Source organism: Lathyrus oleraceus, chromosome 1, assembly GCF_024323335.1.
Source record: "Lathyrus oleraceus cultivar Zhongwan6 chromosome 1, CAAS_Psat_ZW6_1.0, whole genome shotgun sequence".
Classification (NCBI taxonomy): Eukaryota; Viridiplantae; Streptophyta; class Magnoliopsida; order Fabales; family Fabaceae; genus Lathyrus; species Lathyrus oleraceus.
Genome location: NC_066579.1, coordinates 98,262,787 through 98,282,470, shown reverse-complemented (window position 1 = coordinate 98,282,470; position 19,684 = coordinate 98,262,787). Strand labels below are relative to the sequence as shown.

Here is a 19,684-nt window from a genome sequence, read left to right as displayed (position 1 = left end):
ATTATGATGATGTGTTTGTGCAGTATGTTTTGTAGTACCACATGATGCAATTGTTCCTGGTCTGAGTATATGCTGGATGATGCATGGTTGAATGTTTCTTGGATACCATTTGTATGCTAGGTGTTTGCGGCAAGATGTGCACTTGACCTGTCCAGGTTTGATGGTTGCAGACATGTTTGCTTGTTCCTGCAGGGTGTTTGCAAGGCAATGTTAAATGTGTTGATGAGGATGGTAAGTGAAACTTGGTTGGTCCTCTTGCAGGCAAACTATTGGTTGTGCTGGTTGTTCTTTTGTATGCTGCAGGAATGTTTGGATTGATACTGTTCCATCACCATTTTGAGGGAAGCTAAAGGGTCGAACAGTTCATGAATTAATTCTTGAAGAATTCCGCCATGACCTTTTCATGCAGGAAATTGGTTTGCCGATGCTTCTATTGACAACATTATGGACATGACATAGCCACTGAGAAAATTCAGCATGTGACCCCGACTGTGCAGGATTTGATCTAAGAACTTCTTTAAAGTGATTTGCACATTCACTGCAAGGGTACATTCGAGACAAGATCTGTACCAGTTCTTTTACATCTTTCTTCTGTGTTCTTGTAGGATTGTCTGGATACTGAGCAGCAAGAGTGTGAAGAAAAGTCCATGTAGCCCTTCCAAGGTCTTCTTTAGTCACAAGGGTAGAGGACTTACCCTTGACAACAGGATCACGTGGTTGTACAGAAGATGTAGTTTTCACAAATGGAGCTTTGATGGAGGCATTGAAAGAGCCTATACCAGAGGTTCCTGATGACTGGATATGATGGCCTATGAAATTAGATACGTGATGTTGAACAAAATTTGCAACTTTCTCAAAGTTATGAAATAAACTCTGTACTGAATTCTCCGACATGTTAGTTACTGTTGCGGTTTGCTTCTGTGTGTGTGGGGTGCTGTTGTTTTGCAGGTTGTAGTTTGATGAACTCTAGCTGAATGATTATCATGAGAATCCATCGTTCTTCCCGTGATCTTAGAGTGAGAAGTTTGGTTAAAACCTTTGAATTGGGTCCTGCTGGCTCATGCTCACAGCAGGTTTATGCTTGGCCATTGACAACACTTATGGTTTTAGGTCATGGCATATTAGCAACACTTCATGGATTGACCTTAATGTTGGTTATGACTTTGGTCTGTGCAGGTTAGGCGTTGCAGCAGGTTGGTATAGCAGGGCAAATGCAGCATGATGGAAGTTAATTGGCAAAGCAAGATTCCAAAGGTTCAAGGTGTGACCATGTTGACATTAAAGTGAAGAAGCCAAGCACAAGTGGTTAAACCAAAGATAACATGGACATGGATAATGGAATGAGAGTTATGGCCAGCCATTTAGTGATTAGGGATGACCAATGGCATAGGGTTGACTTTGGTCAAAGTTGACCAAAAAGTCAACTGTTGACCAAAGTCAACAATTGGTTAAAATTCAATTTTATTTGCATTTTTCCTTGTAAATGGACAAATGATTGATGATTGTGGTGAAAATTAGGGCTTTTGGGTTTTGGGTGACTTTGGTCAATGTTGACCAAAAAGTCAACTGTTGACCAAAGTCAACAATTGGTCAAAATTGTCAAGACTTGTACCTTTTTTTTATGCAGAATCAAATGTGATGGTTTAGAATGATGTGAAATGAATTGAAATGGTTTGAAATTTGTTTTACAATTGGTTTATTTTATGACTTGAATGCTTGACTTTGAAAAGAACATGACTTGACTGGTAGTACGTGTTAACAAGGCCATGAAATGATGGTATAAGATTAGGATTTGAAAGGGATATTCATGAATCAAGTGGCATGATTGGCAATTGGCTTGTGACACAAGAAGGTTGGTTGTTTGGATGACCAAGACCATATGTGTATTAACAATCACATGAACAACACCATGACTTTGGACCAAGACCAATCCTCATATAAAACCAAAGTAAGGTTAGGCCAAGCATGCTAAACAAAAATAAAAACATAAAAAATTCAGGACCAAAATCGGGGTATGACAGGCTGTGCATCTCAAGGCACAGGGTCAAAGCTTCGGCTTGAATTCTGGTATCACAAATCCATCTGAAACCCAAAGTCATCTGATAAACTGTCATCTGAACCCAATCTGAGAAAACCGAGTCACCAACAGGACCACAAGTCACCAACTGTACCTGTTAAAATGATCATCCCTCCCCACTCATGGGTGTCATCTAGGCCAGGGTAAAGTCGAGAGAAACGCAGGATAAACAACCCTTTCAAGAATATCATCCTGTGCACACCCGATGTATGCACCGATAATACCCCATCAGAGTCTGAACTGCTCGTGATATCAATGTTCCGCTAAGTGGCGCATACCACCCGCTTCCCATGAATCACTCCATTCCTAGGTTTCCTAGATTTCACTCATAGCCTGGGTATTGGGCCTTTTACCTCGAGTAACTCCCACCCCAAACAGAGAAACACAGCACAGCCAGCACAGGTGAATATGAATGAATGCAAACATTAAATGCACACATAAATATAAACAATAAATGAATGAATGCAATAAATGAAGCAGCAAACAGCAACCAAAACCCTAACCTAGAGAGCGCTAGGAGAGACTTGCTTAGGGAAGATGGACCAACAAGAGGTCAACTTCTCTTTTCCCCAGCAGAGTCGCCAGCTGTCGCATTACGCGAAAAACCGGCGGGAAAACAAGACAACAGAGCCGCCACCGTGCGTTATTTATCCCAAAAGAGGGAAAGGAAACGCTCGAAGTAAACCTGGAAAAGACATGGTCTCGCGACCAAAGAGAATGGGATCGGGAGTCGGTTATGCGAAGGGAAGGTATTAGCACCCCTACGCATCCGTCGTACTCGACGGGATCCACGCACAAAAAGAAGGAAAATGGTTGCTAAAACACTGCTCATAAACAAACAAATACTGGCTGAAAGAGACACAAGAAAACAAACGAGACTGACTCGGCAGGATATCGCATCCTGGGCCTACTTAGTCTATCTAACATAGACATCAGAGTCGAAGTAGTTCGGACTAGGGGAAAACGTGCTCGCTAGGATGTCGCATCCTATGCATACGTATCTTCTTGGACTAAAGAAGAATCAGAGCACTCGTAGCTCGGCTCACGCACGCCAAACACAACAGACACAGGCAAACGTGGAATCTGAATGCCAATCGCTGGACTTACATCAGATTCCGAACCAAAACAACCCACACTGGAAACCAGATGCCACTTGATGGACTTATACCGGACTCCAAGCACACAACAAGAGGATACGGAATGCCAATCGCTGGTCTTACATCCATCTCCTAACACACACAAAGACAAAAAGAAAAGGGCGCCCGGAGAGATCAGCTCATCTCCTGCCTACGTACCTCATCTGGTATGAGGATCAGGGCGACGTAGTTCCCCTACGCAGGGACACAGGACTAGCCTAACCAGATAACAGAGGGAGACACAACTAGGGAGACTACGACTCGAGCCTAGATGTTATCATGCAAATCATCCCTAAGTCAAGGTTTCTAGCTAACTTGCACAGGGAGCAAGCTATCCTAAGCAGCACAGGCACAGCAAAGCAAACAATCACAAATAGCACACACTATATACACACAAAGTGGGCTCACACAAGGGTTAGGTTGCAAGAGCAACACAACTGTATCAGGGTGATGTTAGCTCTTAACCTTGAAATTGAGAGTCAAGGTGAAGCCAGATGAAATGGGAGGTGAAGATGAGACTTCACAGCTCTTATCCCTGGCCTGGGAGAGCTTTAGACAATGAAGTGTGGGTTCAGAAAGTGGGAACCCTTCTACACTTATGACACTGACTCAACTGTACAACTGTACAAGGATCTTGGGTTAATGTCCACAATGCATCAACACAGTGGTGTGAGCAGAGGGATGACTCAACTGAATAGCAGGAGATGGATTACACATCTCTTGTATCTGCCAATTGCCTTATCAAAGGTCTTTTCCTGCTTGGGGACAAAAATAAACAAGCACAAGCATTGCCTCTTAAGGAGGACTTCAAACAGGTGCCTGGCCAAGTAACAGGCCAGGTCTTCCATACTACATGGAGAAGAGATCATTATACCTCAATGCTCAAGCTAGCAAGCAAAGCAAAAGCAAGTTCACAAAGGAACTATAGAAACTAAGGTACCTGAAATCAATCCAACATAATCAGTATACCAGACAAACAAAAGTCAAACAGAAAATTACAAGTCCACAGCACAAACAGATAACAAGCATCAATGCACAAAGGTGCAAGCCACAAGGCATAGGCCTAAGACTCAAAACCTACAAAACAAACTCAAAGTTAGTCATAAACAAGCAATAAGCCAACTCCAATTGAGTGCACGTCATCAAGCATAAGCAATTGTGCTCTTTGACCTGAAACAAAGCTCAAACATTAAGCACTAACCACTAGGACAAGGCCTAGGGTCAAAATGGGAGCAATAAACCAAAACAGAACATGAAACTTATCAAAAATCAAGATCAATCAAGTAAGAATCAAATCCAAGTGGTCTCACATTCATATCATCAACCAATATCATTTCATGAGGCAAAGAGTACAAAGCATGCAATTTAGAACCTCATAGGACCAAACAGAAAGATCCAACTCAAATCAACTCACAAACATTTCAATAAATCACAAACAAATTCATGGTCAAACAACATTCATAACATGATATACACACCAAATTTCAAATCATTTGGACCAAGGGAAGCAAGTCAATTAAATTCATCAAGTCAAAGCATGTTAAAACAAGCTCATACAAGGCACCAAAACATGCATCAAATTCAAGCAAGCATAAAACAGAATTGGCATAAGATAAATGAACCAAATCAAAGCCATGGCAAACTTCAAGATGTCTATAATACACATGCCAAATTTCAAGTCCATCCAATAAACACCAAGAATTTCACAAATCATATGAGATCATGACTCACAAAAGGTCCACAATTGGTCAAACAGAGGAGAAAATCTCAATCAAATTGGAAGTTCACTCAAAAGATCCACAAAAATTCATATTCAAACCTAACATCCAGAAGTTTCAACATGCAAAAATTCAGGTGATTTTGAGTTCATATAGCATGATAAAAAAAATCATGAAGTCAAGCAAGAAATGGTGTGACACAAATTGTCACACCTCCAATGATCAGGTCATATCTCACAATCCAGAAATGCAAAAATCACAAACTGTATACCAAAATGCTCCATAAGGTGTCTAGATTGTGCATACAAAATTTCAAGAATTTCCAATTAAGCATCATCATTTCATGATCAAAATAGTAAGCAAGGTGCAACAAAGGACATGTTCACATAAACCCTAGCCAAAACAGAAATCCACACGTGCACAATTTTCACAAAAATCACCAAAAAATACTAGACATGGCAAGGATCATCATGAAAAAAATCTCATATTAATTGGACAAGTGGTTTGAGAGTTATGAATTATTAAGGAAAAGAAAAAATTAAAAAAAGTGAAACAAGGCAAGGTGAACATGATAACATGAAATAGAATTAAATGCTAAAACCAAAAGGAGAAGTGCATGAGCGGAGGATCGAACCTCCTCCAATTTCAAACTAGCGCGCGCTTAGCTTAAGCGCTGCGTTTAACTAAAGGACGTGGCGAGTTCCTATTGGCTTCATGGCGTACAAACAAAAAAAAACATGCAAATGCACGGGTAAACGGATCAAACACAATCTGGCTAGGGTTCTTGAGCATATTCATCATGTTCTTCACGAAAATCCCAGGCCATGAACATTTCTCACAGAAATTAACAAATGATATATCAATAGACTCGTCTTCTCAAGCACAATAACAATCCATAACCAATTAAGCCTAATTCATGCTAATAAATCCAGATCGAGCGAAAAAAGATTTGAACATCAAACTTCAATTCACAATATATCACTCAATACTTGATGAAAATCAAAAGTGTAAAGTTCAACATGCTCCACAATCAAGGATCTATCAAATGCATAACCTAATTTCAACAATTAAGAGTGTCGAATTCCAACCTTGTTTGAAGTGCAGAGTTGAAATCGTGGTTCCTTGGCCTTGTAATGGTGAAACAGAACTTCTATGGTGCTTATGTTGATGAATGAAAGCAAGAAAATAGCTCAGCAATGCTCAATTCTTCTTGAAATTCCAACTGCCATGTGAGTGCTCCAAGTTCAACAGCTGCGATCTAGCTTGAATTATGCACAACCTTGCTTCAACAGATCTTCATCATGCCTGCAAATGATGATTAGAACAAGGAGCAAGCAAAAGGAATCAAGAAATTCGATGAAAAAGTTGAAAAAAGTTTGAGAGGATTTGAGAGAATTGAGATGAAAAGTGTTTGGATCTGAGATTGTGAATGTGTTGATGCAGAATTCTGTTATAATTAGTGCTTTATACCACCTGTTAATCACACTAGCTAAACATGATTAGCAAAAATGAAATGGATTAGTGAATTGAACATGTTATGTAATTTTGCCAAAATGCCCTTATGATCATGTGCCAATGGAACAGTGCCAAAATCCCTTGCAGCAAGTTGCAATTTCTGTTTCAAGGCCAATGCAATTGGTTTGGAGTGAAAATTGTGCATAGTTTTCAAAATCACCTTTTCCCTCCAAAAATTCAAATTGATTCACTTGAAAAATGGACTTTTTATGTGATGATTTTTGATGAAATGTGATGAAGGATTATGATAGCTCATGTCAAATGTGAAATGTAGCAAGAAACCCCACTCAATTTGGCCAAATGGTGTGCAGGTTATCCCTTGTTGAAGTTCAAAATTTTTTTGACAATGATTTGATCATAACTTGCCAACCACATATGAGAAATGGATGTTCTTGGACTTTTTGGAAAGGTGAGAACAAGATCTTCAACTTTCATGTTGGACAAAATTCCATTTGAAGCTTTTATAATGATGTAACTTTGAGGAGAAGACCTTTCCATTTTTGGCAGTTTGAAATTATAGGTCACTTACTATTTTTGGAAACTTTTCATCTGACCTCAAATTCTTCAATCTTGATCTTTGAAATGTCAAATGAGACTTGTATGGACATGAATGAGGCCTCTCAAACCATCTCCCACCTTCAAATCCATGATTTCATGCACAGTTGACCACAGTTGACTTTCTAGGGTTTCAGAAGAAATTCAGCTTGACTGTGGAGCTTTGATCATCCAATCCTTGGCCAAACCACTTCAAAATGATCCCTAGGTCATATGAACTTGTTGAACCAACCATAGGGCTTTGCTTCAATAGGATAGGCACTTGCTTGCTTGCTTGATTGATTCTCCTAACTAGTCTTGACCTAACCTTGTCTGATGACTTGCACTTGGGCAAAGGACAATGCAATGTTATGCAGTGGACAATGTTAATGTTAATGACCTAATATGAAAATGAATGTACCAAATGGGAGGTGCAAATTTGAGGTGCTACAGTTGTTTACCAATTTTCAAGGTAAACAGGGACATACTTGTATGTTTCTATGGAGGTGATGCATTAGTGAAGAAGGTGATGGATTAGTGAAGAAGGTGAAGCTTCATCCTCTACGTAATCAGTATGAGAATCTCAACATGAACAATAATGAGAAGATACCATATTACATCTCCAGAGTGATTCTTATCACAAATGAGATTAAATCTTGTGTAGAGACTCTCTCTGAACAAGTCATCATTGAGAAGGTATTAAGATCACTTATTCCCCAGTTTGATTACATTGTTGTAGCAATTTAACATTATAAGGATTTTAGAACCATGAGAACTGAAGAGTTGTATATCAGTCTACAGGCACAAGAGTTGTGTCTAACTGAGAGAACCTCTTAAAGAGAGGTAGAGCATGCTATGAAGGCGTCTTCTGGTAAGAAGAATCAGAAGCAGTCTTAGTCTGAGGCTAAGAAGAGACATGGTGGTGGTTATCAGAAGTTAGAAGTCTCTAATTATGATGAGAAGAAATATCAGAAGGGAAAGGAGAAGTTTTACAAGAAGAAGGTTGAATGTTACTGTTGTAAGAAGTTTGGTCACTTTGTTGTTGACTGTTGGTCAAAAAAGGAAAGGAAATTAGAAAAAGAAAACATAGCCAGAGGATAATCTAATGATGAACCTGTACTATTGATGGCTTCTGAATCTGATGGTGGATATTTGGTAGACTGGTGATATATGGACATTGGTTGCTCAAATCACCTAACTAGAAACAAATAATGGCTGATTAATTTTGACTCTAGAAAGAGGGAAAAAAATCAGATGTGCTGATGATAAGCATCTGAATGTTGAAGGAATGGGAAATGTCAAAGTCAGAGTGAAGAATGGAAAAAAAATTCTGATTAAGGATGCTTGGTATGTTCCTGACATGAAGAGCAATCTGATGGGTGTAGGTCATCTAATTGAGAAAGATTTCTCAGTTACTATAAAGGACAATCTCTTGAAGTTGTATGATTCTAGTCGGAAGTTTATTATGCAGTCTGAACAGGGAAGCAACAAAACATTCAAGGTGAATATGGAAACAAATGAAACTAAACTCCTTAGTGTAGAAGGTATTAAAGGTGACAATGAACTGTGACATAAGAGATTGGGGCATCTGAACTTTATAAGCTTGAGGCATATGAATTCTAAGAAGATGGTACATGGCATTCTTAAGATTGTGAAGCCTAAGAAGTCATGTGAGATATGCATGAAAGGTAATCAACCTAGATTTCCATTTGCATAAGAAGTAGCTCCAAGAGAAAAATATGCTTTGGGAGTAGTGCATTATGATGTATGCGGACCATTTAAAGTATCTTCACTTGGAGGAAACAAGTATTTTATGTCATTTATGGATGAGTTCACAAGAATGACATGGGTAGCACTCATCAAGTTTAAGCATGAAGTGTTTGCTAAGTATCAGAAGTTCAAGGAAAAGGTTGAAAAACAAAGTGGTCAGAAGCTGAAAATTCTCAAAACTGGTGGTGGGGGTGAGTACAACTCTGTAAAGTTCAGAAGGTTCTGTGAGGAGAATGTAATTGAGCATGTTGTTACTGCTCCATACACTCCTCAACACAATGGTCTTGCTGAAAGAAGAAATATAACTTCACTTGATATAACAAGGAGCATGCTGAAGGAGAAGAAGCTACCTCACACCTTGTGGGGAGAATCTATTGCCACTGCAACATATGTGCTTACCAGGTGTCCAACCAAGAAGCTGAAGGAAATAGTTCTTATTCAAAAGTGGACTGGAGACAAGCAAAGTGTGATTCATCTAAAAGTGTTTGGTTCTGTTTGTTGTAAACATGTTCCATATGCTAAAAGAAGGAAGTTGGATGACAGGAGTAGAGTTACGTTTCTTGTAGGGTGCCATAATACGGGTGCTTATAAGCTATACTATCATGTCACTAACAAAGTTGAATTCAGTAGAGATGTCATTATGAAAGAGTCAGAAGCATGGGATTGGAACAAGTCTGAAGCCAACTCTTGTGCAGTGTTAACACCTGAGTTAACTTCTGAAGACATTTCAGACTCTGAAGGAAAATCTTCATCTGAAGGAGATTCTGAGTTTGAAGATGAGTTAGAGTCTGAAGGTGACACTGATGTTGAAGTTGAGTCTGACTCTGAAGGAGAATATGATTATTCAGATTTTAACGATGATTCAGATTCTGATGGTGATTCAGATTCTTACAATGATCCAAACTCTGGTGGTAATTTAGTTTCTAAAGGTGGACCTTCTGAAGATGGAGATTCTTAATTTATATTTTCTAAAGGTGGAGCTTCTGAAGTTGTAGCTTCTAAAGGTGGTCATGCTTCTAAAACTAGGCGACAGAGAATTCGACAGATTCTACGAAGGCTTGCGATTTTGAATTGCTGCGAGATACTTGTCATACCCTAATTTTACCCTTAAGATTCCACCTATCATATCATTTGCATTTCAACCAAGATCACAAGCAGGGTATCCTCCTAACCTTCACCTCTTTGGGTTTGCCTTTGTTGGGAGATCATCAAGCACCCTTTGTATTTTCTTTTTACCTTTTTTGCTTGCTTACATTCTAACTTTGCTAACCTTATTCAAAATATAAAAAAATATGTGTTGTTTCCTTTTTCTTATTGTACAAGGTATGGACTTACAATCGATGGATCAAGCTTGGTTTCTAAACTAGGGTTTTGATTCCCAAAGTCAAAGTTTGGTCAACAAGTGGTCCAAAAGAGCTTCTACTTCAAGGAATGACCTATAATCTTAGGTCACATTCATGTCAAGCTTCATATAACATCATTTGATCAAGAGTTCAAGGTGGTGCATGATTTCAAAGTTGATTCAAGTATGGCTCATGTGTTTATCTCCATGCCATCTTCATCTAGTTTTTAAGCAATCATCAAGTTTATTCAAGGGATAATCAATTTTCCCCCATTTGGTATTCAAGCATTCATCATTGGGCCTTTGGATGCAAGAAATGACAATAAATCACAAGTTGGTGCATGTTTGGTTGACCTAAAATCAAGTATGGCATGTCATTTGGTTCAAACACCATAACTCTCTCATTTCTCAACATTTTTGGAATATACTTTGAGCCAAATGTCACATTTGAACTCTTCTACAAATTTACTTCAAGGGTAAAACATCAATTTTGCCTCTAAGTCCATAAATTTTGGAATTGTCCAAGATGTGTGCACAAAAGTAGGCCCAAGACCTGGTTGACCTAATTCCTGGCCGAGAATTTCAGGTCATGACCTCAACTTTCCACCCATGCCATTTTAAACTCAACTATCCTTTTGAGGTTATTATTTTTGCATTTGATTCTTCACCATGATGAAGCCATTTGACATAAAGAACATCTCAAAGAGCACAAGTGGATTTCATTTGGCCTAAGCTCCAACATGGTGTCATGGGCTCTGCTTCTGATGCAAATTTCAGGTCAAGAATTCCATGCCATGTTCAAATTGGGACCACTTGCGCATGTGCAACCTCTTTGGCAAAGCAAAACGCGTATAAACAAGTGCAAAATGACTTGGTTTCATCATCCATTCACGCATTTCATGTTTCATTTCACACGCTTGCCAAATCCTCAAAATTGTGACCTAACTCACATGAATTTTCCTCCATTTCACATGTACCATGATCTTACTTCATTCCCTATAAATAGAGGAAGAATTTTCCTTCATTTACAAGCTTGGATAGCCAAAGAAACTCTGAATCCATTTGAACCTGATACCTCAAAAAACTAGTTAACCATTTCCTTGATTCAAGCTCTTTTAGCTTCGAATCTTTGCCCAGAATCACTCATCGACACCTTCTGAAGCTGACTGAATCATTGTCATGGCTTGAAACTCCTTTGAACTATATTTCCAAATCCATCGTTGTTGACCTATGAAGCTTCAACAGGAAAGGTAGATACAAGTTGTATTTCCGAGCAAACAAGTTACTAGTGTGTTCGTCTTGATTCACTGATCAAAAGCCCTCAATTACCATTCATTTATCTTCTGTATTAATCATTTAATTTTACTTTGAACACTTAAGGTTCTTCATGTTCTTGAGCAAAATTCTCTCTGCTCATAGTCAATCATGGGTTCTGATGTAAGGAGACATGAACGATGATGTGTTGCAAAGCTAACTCCATACTTGGGTGTTGCTAAAAACACAAGTTCATAATTTGTAGAAATCCAGCTGAAGGTTGAAGATGAAGCTTCCTTCATCCGCCTTGGTGCCAAACATTTGAATCCCAGCCAATCAAACGCTTCCACGCGTTTTTTTGAATTCCTTGACCGTTGGCGCCCTAATTCTATTTTATTTTTATTTTCTTTTATTTCATTTATTTTCCATTTAATTTCTCACTCATTTTTAATTCAATTTGATCCAAATTTTTTACACAAGGACTCTAAAAATATTTTGTATCACATAAATTTTTCTCACATTTTTTTAAATAATTTTTGTATTTTTGGTTATTTTTATTTCATTTAATATTTAATTTCTTTTATGCATTTTATTTTTAAATTATTTTCAAACATTTTTGTATCCAACTTTTGATATCTTTTTATTTGTAATATTCTTGACTTCTCATAATTTTCTCAATCATTTCTTTTAGGTTTTGGTGCTTGATTTGAATTTTCTCTTTATTTTCCATTTAAATATCATTTTAATTTTCCTTTTAATTCACTTTTGTTTGATTTTTGGTTGACTTTTGTTTGACTTGAGATGTTGACTTGTTTGATTAATGCTTCTATATTTCAAGTCATCCACATATGGTCTTTTAGCTTGATTCAATGTTCTTTAATTCAATATGTTGATAGGTGATCATTTGGTCATATTTTTGACACTTTGAGTTAGTGACAGATGATCCTTAGGTTATGCCATATGTTTGGGTCCCTTGACTTGTTTGATAGTGGATCCTAAGTCAAACACTTGAGCTTGTTTTCATTTTGCCTTTTGTTCTCTTCTTTCTTCTTTGAGTTTTGAATAATTGTGATTCATGCCTTGAGAGTTTGATGTTGTATCAACACTCTAACATGACTGCCACATACATTGATTGCCTTTTGATCACTAAATTGTTACATCTAACCTCCTAAAATTTAATTTATGTATTTATTTTATGCACTTTATATTCATTTCATTTACATCCTTGCCTTTTACTTTTTGCTTGTTTTGCTTTCTTATTTCAAAAGAACAAAAACATGATAAAATAACTAAAACCCTAGAAAACTTTAATCTGATCTTATGGACTTTGTGTTACTATCCCTTGCTTGAGGATTATTTTGGACTTTGTACCTTACAACTTAGTGCTTTCTCTTGCTTGGAGTGGTATCTAAGACCTTGTGATCCCTCAGGACCCTCTGATCTTCAATTCAAGACTTGGATGTTTCTCTCTGGCTTTGTTATTCATATGGATCTTTTGATATTCATATGCTTATGTGCTTTTATCTTGTGGCTCAATCCAAAAGGGAAAGGAGTGCTTGTTTTGACCAATGTCAAATGCTTGCTCCATCTCATAGTTAGTACACTTGCACACACAAAGGTTTTCTCTTAGGTTGCCTTACAATGAGACCTTTTATTTCATATCATTTACTTTATGCTACTCTCTTCCTGTCCTTCCCACTTCTTCAACTTGCAAAACTTCTCCTTATTTCAAAAAACCTCATATTTTCAAACTTCACACCCTTTTCTTAACAAACCTTAACTTTGTCAAGTGATCCAGAAAATATTTTTCTCAATAAATGCTAAAACAACTAAGCATACTTAAACTCTTTTTTTCAAACTTCTAAAAAAGACAAATCTCATCAAACTTCTTTTTGTGCCTTTGTGCACTTTCCTTTAAGAGCCTTTTTTTAAAAGATTGGATATTAGTTTATTCTTGTAGTGATGCAAACCACTATACTTCTACAATATGTTGAGAAATAATTGACATTTTCCACTTGAATGTTGATATGTGCTTGTGAGAAAATCCAAGTAAAAGTTTTCCATATCAAGATGATGCAAATGTTAATTTCCTCATACTTGTGGGTAGTAAGCTGAGTTTTTCCACTTGAATACGACAAAATGTCTTTTAAAATTAAAATTAATCCACAAACAACCCAGATTTTTCATAAACACAGATTTGCAAATGGTTCCTATGGAATACCATAGATGTGAGGGGTACTAATACCTTCCCCTTGCATAGCCAACTCCTGTATCCAGATTTTTGTTTTGGTTTACCTTTTATGGGTTTCGTTTGACCTTTTTTCCATCCCCTTTGGAAACAATAAAGTTCGGTGACGACTCTTGCTTTTTCTGAGTTAAGTTAATCAATAGATTAATCTCAAAAAATTCCCGCCGCAATAATACTGAAATAGACTCTGAAGGGGGAGTCATTCAGTGTGCCATGATGGTGGATTCTGAACTAGTTAGTATAAAAGAAGCTCTCAAGAAAAAATGTGGCTGAAGGCCATGAAAGAAGAACTTGAGGCTATAGAAAGAAACAAGACCTTGAAGTTGACTAAGCTTCCCAGGAACAAGAAATTCATCAGTGTCAAATGGGTTTACAAGGTGAAACTAAAGCCAGATCAATCAATTGGCAAACACAAAGCAAGGTTAGTATCTAGAGGACTTCTACATAAATTTGGACTAGATTACTTTGATATGTTTGCTTTTGTAGCTAGACATAAAACAATCAGACTGAGGATTGTTATAGCTGCTAACAGAAATTGGCCTTTGATGCATTTAGATGTGAAATCTGCAGTTCTGAATGGTCATTTACAAGAAGAAGTTTATGTATCACAACCTCCTGGATTTGTGAAAAAGAATTAGGAAAGGTTGGTGTACAGGTTGCATAAAGCTTTGTATAGACTAAAACAAGCTCCTAGAGCTTGGAATCTAAAAATTGATTCATTTTTCAAGCTTCAAGGATTCAGGAAATGTGAGATAGAGTACGGTGCTTATGTCCAACATACATCTGATAGAAATATGATTCTGGTGTGTCTCTATGTTGATGACATATTGCTAACAACGAGTTGTTCATATGAGATAGCTAAGTTCAAGAAGGTGTTGATGAATGACTTTGAGATGATTGATCTAGAAAATATGACATATTTTCTAGGGACGAGGATTATGTACTCTGATAAGGGAATAATTTTGCATCAGCTAAAGTATGAAGTTGAACTTCTGAAGAGATTTGAGTTGATAAATTGCAAGCCTGCAATCACAATTGCTGAAACAAATCACAAGTTAGACTCTGATGATAAGGGTGATGATGTAGATACTACAACTTTTAAATAGTTGGTAGGCTCATTGAGATATCTCTGCAATATTGGATCTGACATTTGTTATGCCGTTGAAATGGTGAGTAGGTTTATAAACAAACCAAAGTGGTCACATTACCAAGATGTTGTCAGGATACTGAGGTATGTTAAAGGGACTCTGAAATATGGAATTTTGTTCCCTTATGATGCTAAATATGAGTCAGCGCTGATGTGATATTCAGACTCTGATTAGTATGGAGACAAAGTTGACAAAAGAAGTACTTCTGGATATCTTTTCAAGTATCTAGGATGTCCTATTTCTTGGTGCTCCAAGAAGCAACCAGTGGTTGCATTGTCAACCTGTGAAGTTGAGTATATTGCAGGTGTGTTGTCTGCTTGTCAAGTTGTATGAATTTTGAACTTGCTGTAGAATCTAAAGATCAAGGTGAACAAGCCTGTGAAGCTGATGATTGACAACAAATCAGCTATAAGCCTTGCCGAGAATCCAGTGTTGTATGGAATAAGCAGGCACATTGACATTAATTTTCATTTTCTAAGGAACCATGTTTAGAATTGGGTGCTTGAAGTTGTCCACTGTAGAACTCATAAGCGGTTGACATATGTTCTGACTAAGGCTATCAAGACTGAACACTTTATCCAGTTGAGGGATGAAACTAGTGTTGTTGATTATCGTTCTGAATATGAATTAAGGGATGATATTAGAGTGTAATCCAATATTTTGTTAGCATTTTATTTAAGTGTCATTTAAGTTTAATTTGAGATGCATTTAGTTTGATAACTAAGTCTTAGTGTGTGTATAAATACTAAACCTCTGTTCAGTTAGGTAAGTGTAACAGAATTTTCATTGCAATCAATTTCTCTTTGAAAGTTAGTCACGATTTCGTTTCTCTCTTTTCCCACTTCCATCTTCTTCCTCTTGTACACCAATAAATTTCACACCAATCAAAGTTGGCGAACAAATACACTTACGCGAGGTAGCCTTGCACTAGAGCAAGGCACCACTCCATCTCAAATGTTGGGTCCATCCAAAAATCCCTCGCACGAGATGTCCAACTTATCAAAGACCGTTTTAAGTGTCGATTATATATAAGTGTGACTCTGTGTCATACCAATGTACGATTTATTACATATATTCAAATTTCGCCCATTTGAGTTTATTAACTTATACGTTGGAGTGTTGTGCGTACACAGTACTCGGTAAGGATACTGGTACGGAGTAAGACATTTTTAGAAAAACTAAGGTACGGGTACGTTAGTATAATATTTTTAAATATAATTATAAAAATAACAAAGGTGTTATATTGTTTAAATAACAATAAAACATTAAAATTACAAAATAATTTGTTTAAAAAAAGTTAATATTTGCGTAATAACATAAATAAATTACACTTAAAAAGTATTCGTAAATCATGATATCATTAACAAGAATGGCTTCTAGTTCAGATTTATCGAGAGAAAGACTAACAACTTCAAAAATATAAACTACATCAAATAGATCTCATTCATCTCCACCAATATCTCACATTTTTATTGCTCCAACATTATAAACCTTAATATAAGAAAACAGATATTTGTATGAAGAAAAACTAAATCCTCGATCCTCTTTGAATTGAGCGTATTCCTTTTCAATGAGTGAATAAATTTAATTGTGCTCTAATTTCTCTCCACAGAAGATGAAGAACTTGGTTGTGAAAGAACTTTTTTATTTCTAAATAGAATAATTAACCTAACTTTTACTTAGAAAAAAAAGTCCAAATTATACCATCCGAAAAAAATTAAAAAAACTTGGATACGTATTAATGTACATAATTATATTGTAATTGTCATATTTTTAATGTTCCCCCATATTATTAGTATTTCCCCATACTATTAGTATTCCCTTTATTCATACGAGTATAAATATATGAGCCTAGATCTTGTATATAGATATAACTTTTCTGTTCTGCTAAATAATGAAAAGTTCTTTTATTTTATCTTATTCTCTCAACATTAACATGGTATCAGAGCAATAAAGCTCTGGTAGCCATTGTTCTTTCCAATTCTAATCTTCTCATACAAAATCCTTGCATCTTTCTTTTTGATTTCTGCAAATATCTTCCTTCAATTATGGCTACCACAGATATTACCTACCACAGATTATTGTCTCAAAGCTCTATATACCATCTTTTCATGTGAACTTAATTTTTGTTACTAAGCTAGCCATTACTAATAAGTATTGTGTGAATTTCACATCTCATTCCTGTGAAATTTTGCAGAATTGTTCCAAGACAGTGATTGGTATAGCTAGGCTTCAAGGAGGATTATATGCCATAGGTCATGCAAATTCCACCAGCTATGTTGCACTTGTTTGTAATTCTGTTTCTACTGATCCTTCTCTTTTATGACATTTAAGATTAGGCCACATTTCAGATAGTGGTTTACAAATTATTTCCAAAAATTTCCCTTTTGTACCAAGTAAGAATCATATGTCACCTTGTGATTCTTGTCATTTTTCTAAACAAAAGAAATTACCTTTTCCAAAAAGTATATCAAAATCTCTTGCACCTTTTGATATTTTACATGCTGATTTATGGGGTCCATATTCTACTATTTCTCTGATAGGCCATAAATATTTTCTTACTTTGATTGATGATTACTCACGGTTTACTTGGGTTATATTTCTTAAAACAAAGGATGAAACTAAAAAGAGTCTCATTAACTTCGTTGCCTTTATTGAAAATCAATTTCACACAACTTTAAAGTGTCTTAGGTCAGATAATGGCACTGAATTTGCCATGGGAGATTTCTTATCTTCTAAAGGCATAATTCATCAAAAGTCTTGTGTTGAAACACCTCAAAAAAATGGGATTGTTGAAAGAAAGCATCAACATATCCTTAATATGGATAGGTCTCTTTCTTCCATTCCAATCTCCCTTTAACCATGTGGAATTTTAGTGTTCAACATGTTGTTCATATCATAAATAGACTTCCTAGTCCACTTCTCAATCTCAAATGTCCTTACGAATTACTTTACAAGCAACCTCCATCTCTTGTCCATCTTAAAGTTTTTGGTTGTTTGAGCTATGCAACTACCCTACAAGCTCATAGAACCAAATTTGATTCTAGAGCTAGAAAGGTTGTTTTTTTAGGATTTAAGGATGGTACTAAGGAATATATCCTCTATGATCTAAGTTCACATGATATTTTTGTTTCTAGAAATGTTGTTTTCTATGAAACATATTTTCCTTTCCAAAACTCTAAACCTATTCATAATGCCTCTGGTTTTTCTAAGCCTATACCATCAAATTTTGTTCTTGATGATCCTGTTTCTAATACACCTGATTCCTTACCCTTACCTGTCATGATAGAACCTGATTGTACCTCTCCTAACTATGTTAACATAGAATATGATCCTATTGTATCATCTCCAACATCTTCCAGCCACACACCTTTATCTGCATCTTCTCATGATAGTCCTAATCTTACTACTCTACCTTCTCATGATAATCTTCGAAAGTCTACTAGAACAATCATTCGTCCTAGTTACTTAGAAGATTATCATTGTTACTCTGCTACAGGTTCTGCTAATAATAATAATTTGTATCCCAATTATCCATTTTCATCTGTTCTTTCTTATGACAATTGTGCTCCAGAATATAGATCTTTTTGTTGTTCAATTTCTGCTATTATTGAACCTAAAAATTTTAACCAAGCTTCTAAACTTAGTTGTTGGAGAAAAGCCATGGATGCTGAGTTATTCGCACTTGATGAAAACAAAACTTGGTCAATAGTTGATCTCCCTCGTGGAAAAACTCCAATTGGATGTAAATGGGTGTACAAAATAAAGTATTGTGCAATTGGATGTAAATGGGTGTACAAAAACTCCAATTGGATACAAGGCTAGATTAGTTGCAAAAGGGTATCACCAAATGGAAGGAATCGACTATTTTGATACTTTCTCTCCTGTAGCTAAAATAACTATTGTTAGACTTTTGTTAGCATTAGCATCAATTAAAGGTTGGGATCTTGAGCAATTAGATGTTAACAATGCATTCCTTCATGGTGATTTAAACGAGGAAGTATATATGTCATTACCTCCTGGTTATCCTTCTATCACTGGCTCTAATAAGGTTTGTAAATTGCATAAATCCCTTTAAACGAGGAAGTATATATGTCATTACCTCCTGGTTATGCCAGTAGACAAAGGTATTCCAAATTATCTTCTGTACTCATCTCTTTGGGGTACAAACAATCTGTTTCTGATCACTCTTTATACACCAAGTCTACTAATAGTGAATTTACTGCAGTATTAGTATATGTGGATGATATAGTATTAGCTGGAAATTCTTCTCAAGAAATTCAAGTTGTTAAACATTTTCTAAATCAGAAATTCAAAATCAAAGACCTTGGAAAACTTAGGTATTTTTTGGGGCTTGAGATTGCAAGGTCTCCCAAGGGTATTTTTGTTAATCAAAGAAAGTATACCCTTGAATTATTGCAAGATGTTGGTCTTTTGGCAACAAAATCATCTAAAATTCCTTTCAATCCAACTACCAAACTGTCTAGTACTGATGGTGCTCTTTTAGAGGATCCTTCATCTTATAGAAGACTCATAGGAAGGCTTCTTTATTTGACCAATACCAGACCTGATATTTCATTTTCTGTACAACACTTGAGTCAATTTGTTTCTAAGCCTCTGGTTCCTCATTATGCAGTTGCTACTACAATTTTGAAGTATCTTAAATCTGCCCCTGCAAAAGGTTTATTTTCCCCTGTTTCTAGTTCTTTAAAACTGACTGGATATGCAGATTCTGATTGGGCAAGATGTCATGAAACTAGAAAATCAATTATTGGTTATTGCGTGTTTATTGGTTCCTCGTTAATTTCCTGGAAATCAAAGAAGCCGAATATTGTTTCAAGATCCTCCACTGAAGCAGAATATAGGGCACTAGCTTCCCTCACTTGTGAAATTCAATGGTTGTAGTACTTATTTCAAGATCTCAAAATACAATTCTCAAATC

General features: G+C 36.4%; 2 protein-coding genes across 2 annotated transcripts; one reads left to right on the top strand and one right to left on the bottom strand.

Moving 5' to 3' along the window:
- Positions 1–363: 363 nt before the first annotated feature.
- LOC127093686 (FAD-linked sulfhydryl oxidase ERV1-like) lies at positions 364–938 on the bottom strand. Its single transcript, XM_051032615.1, has one exon. It carries the CDS (start codon positions 892–894, stop codon positions 364–366), a length of 531 nt encoding a protein of 176 aa, XP_050888572.1. The 5' UTR covers positions 895–938.
- A 17,896-nt stretch (positions 939–18,834) lies between these two features.
- LOC127093662 (uncharacterized mitochondrial protein AtMg00810-like) lies at positions 18,835–19,647 on the top strand. Its single transcript, XM_051032598.1, has one exon. It carries the CDS (start codon positions 18,835–18,837, stop codon positions 19,645–19,647), a length of 813 nt encoding a protein of 270 aa, XP_050888555.1.
- Positions 19,648–19,684: the final 37 nt, after the last annotated feature.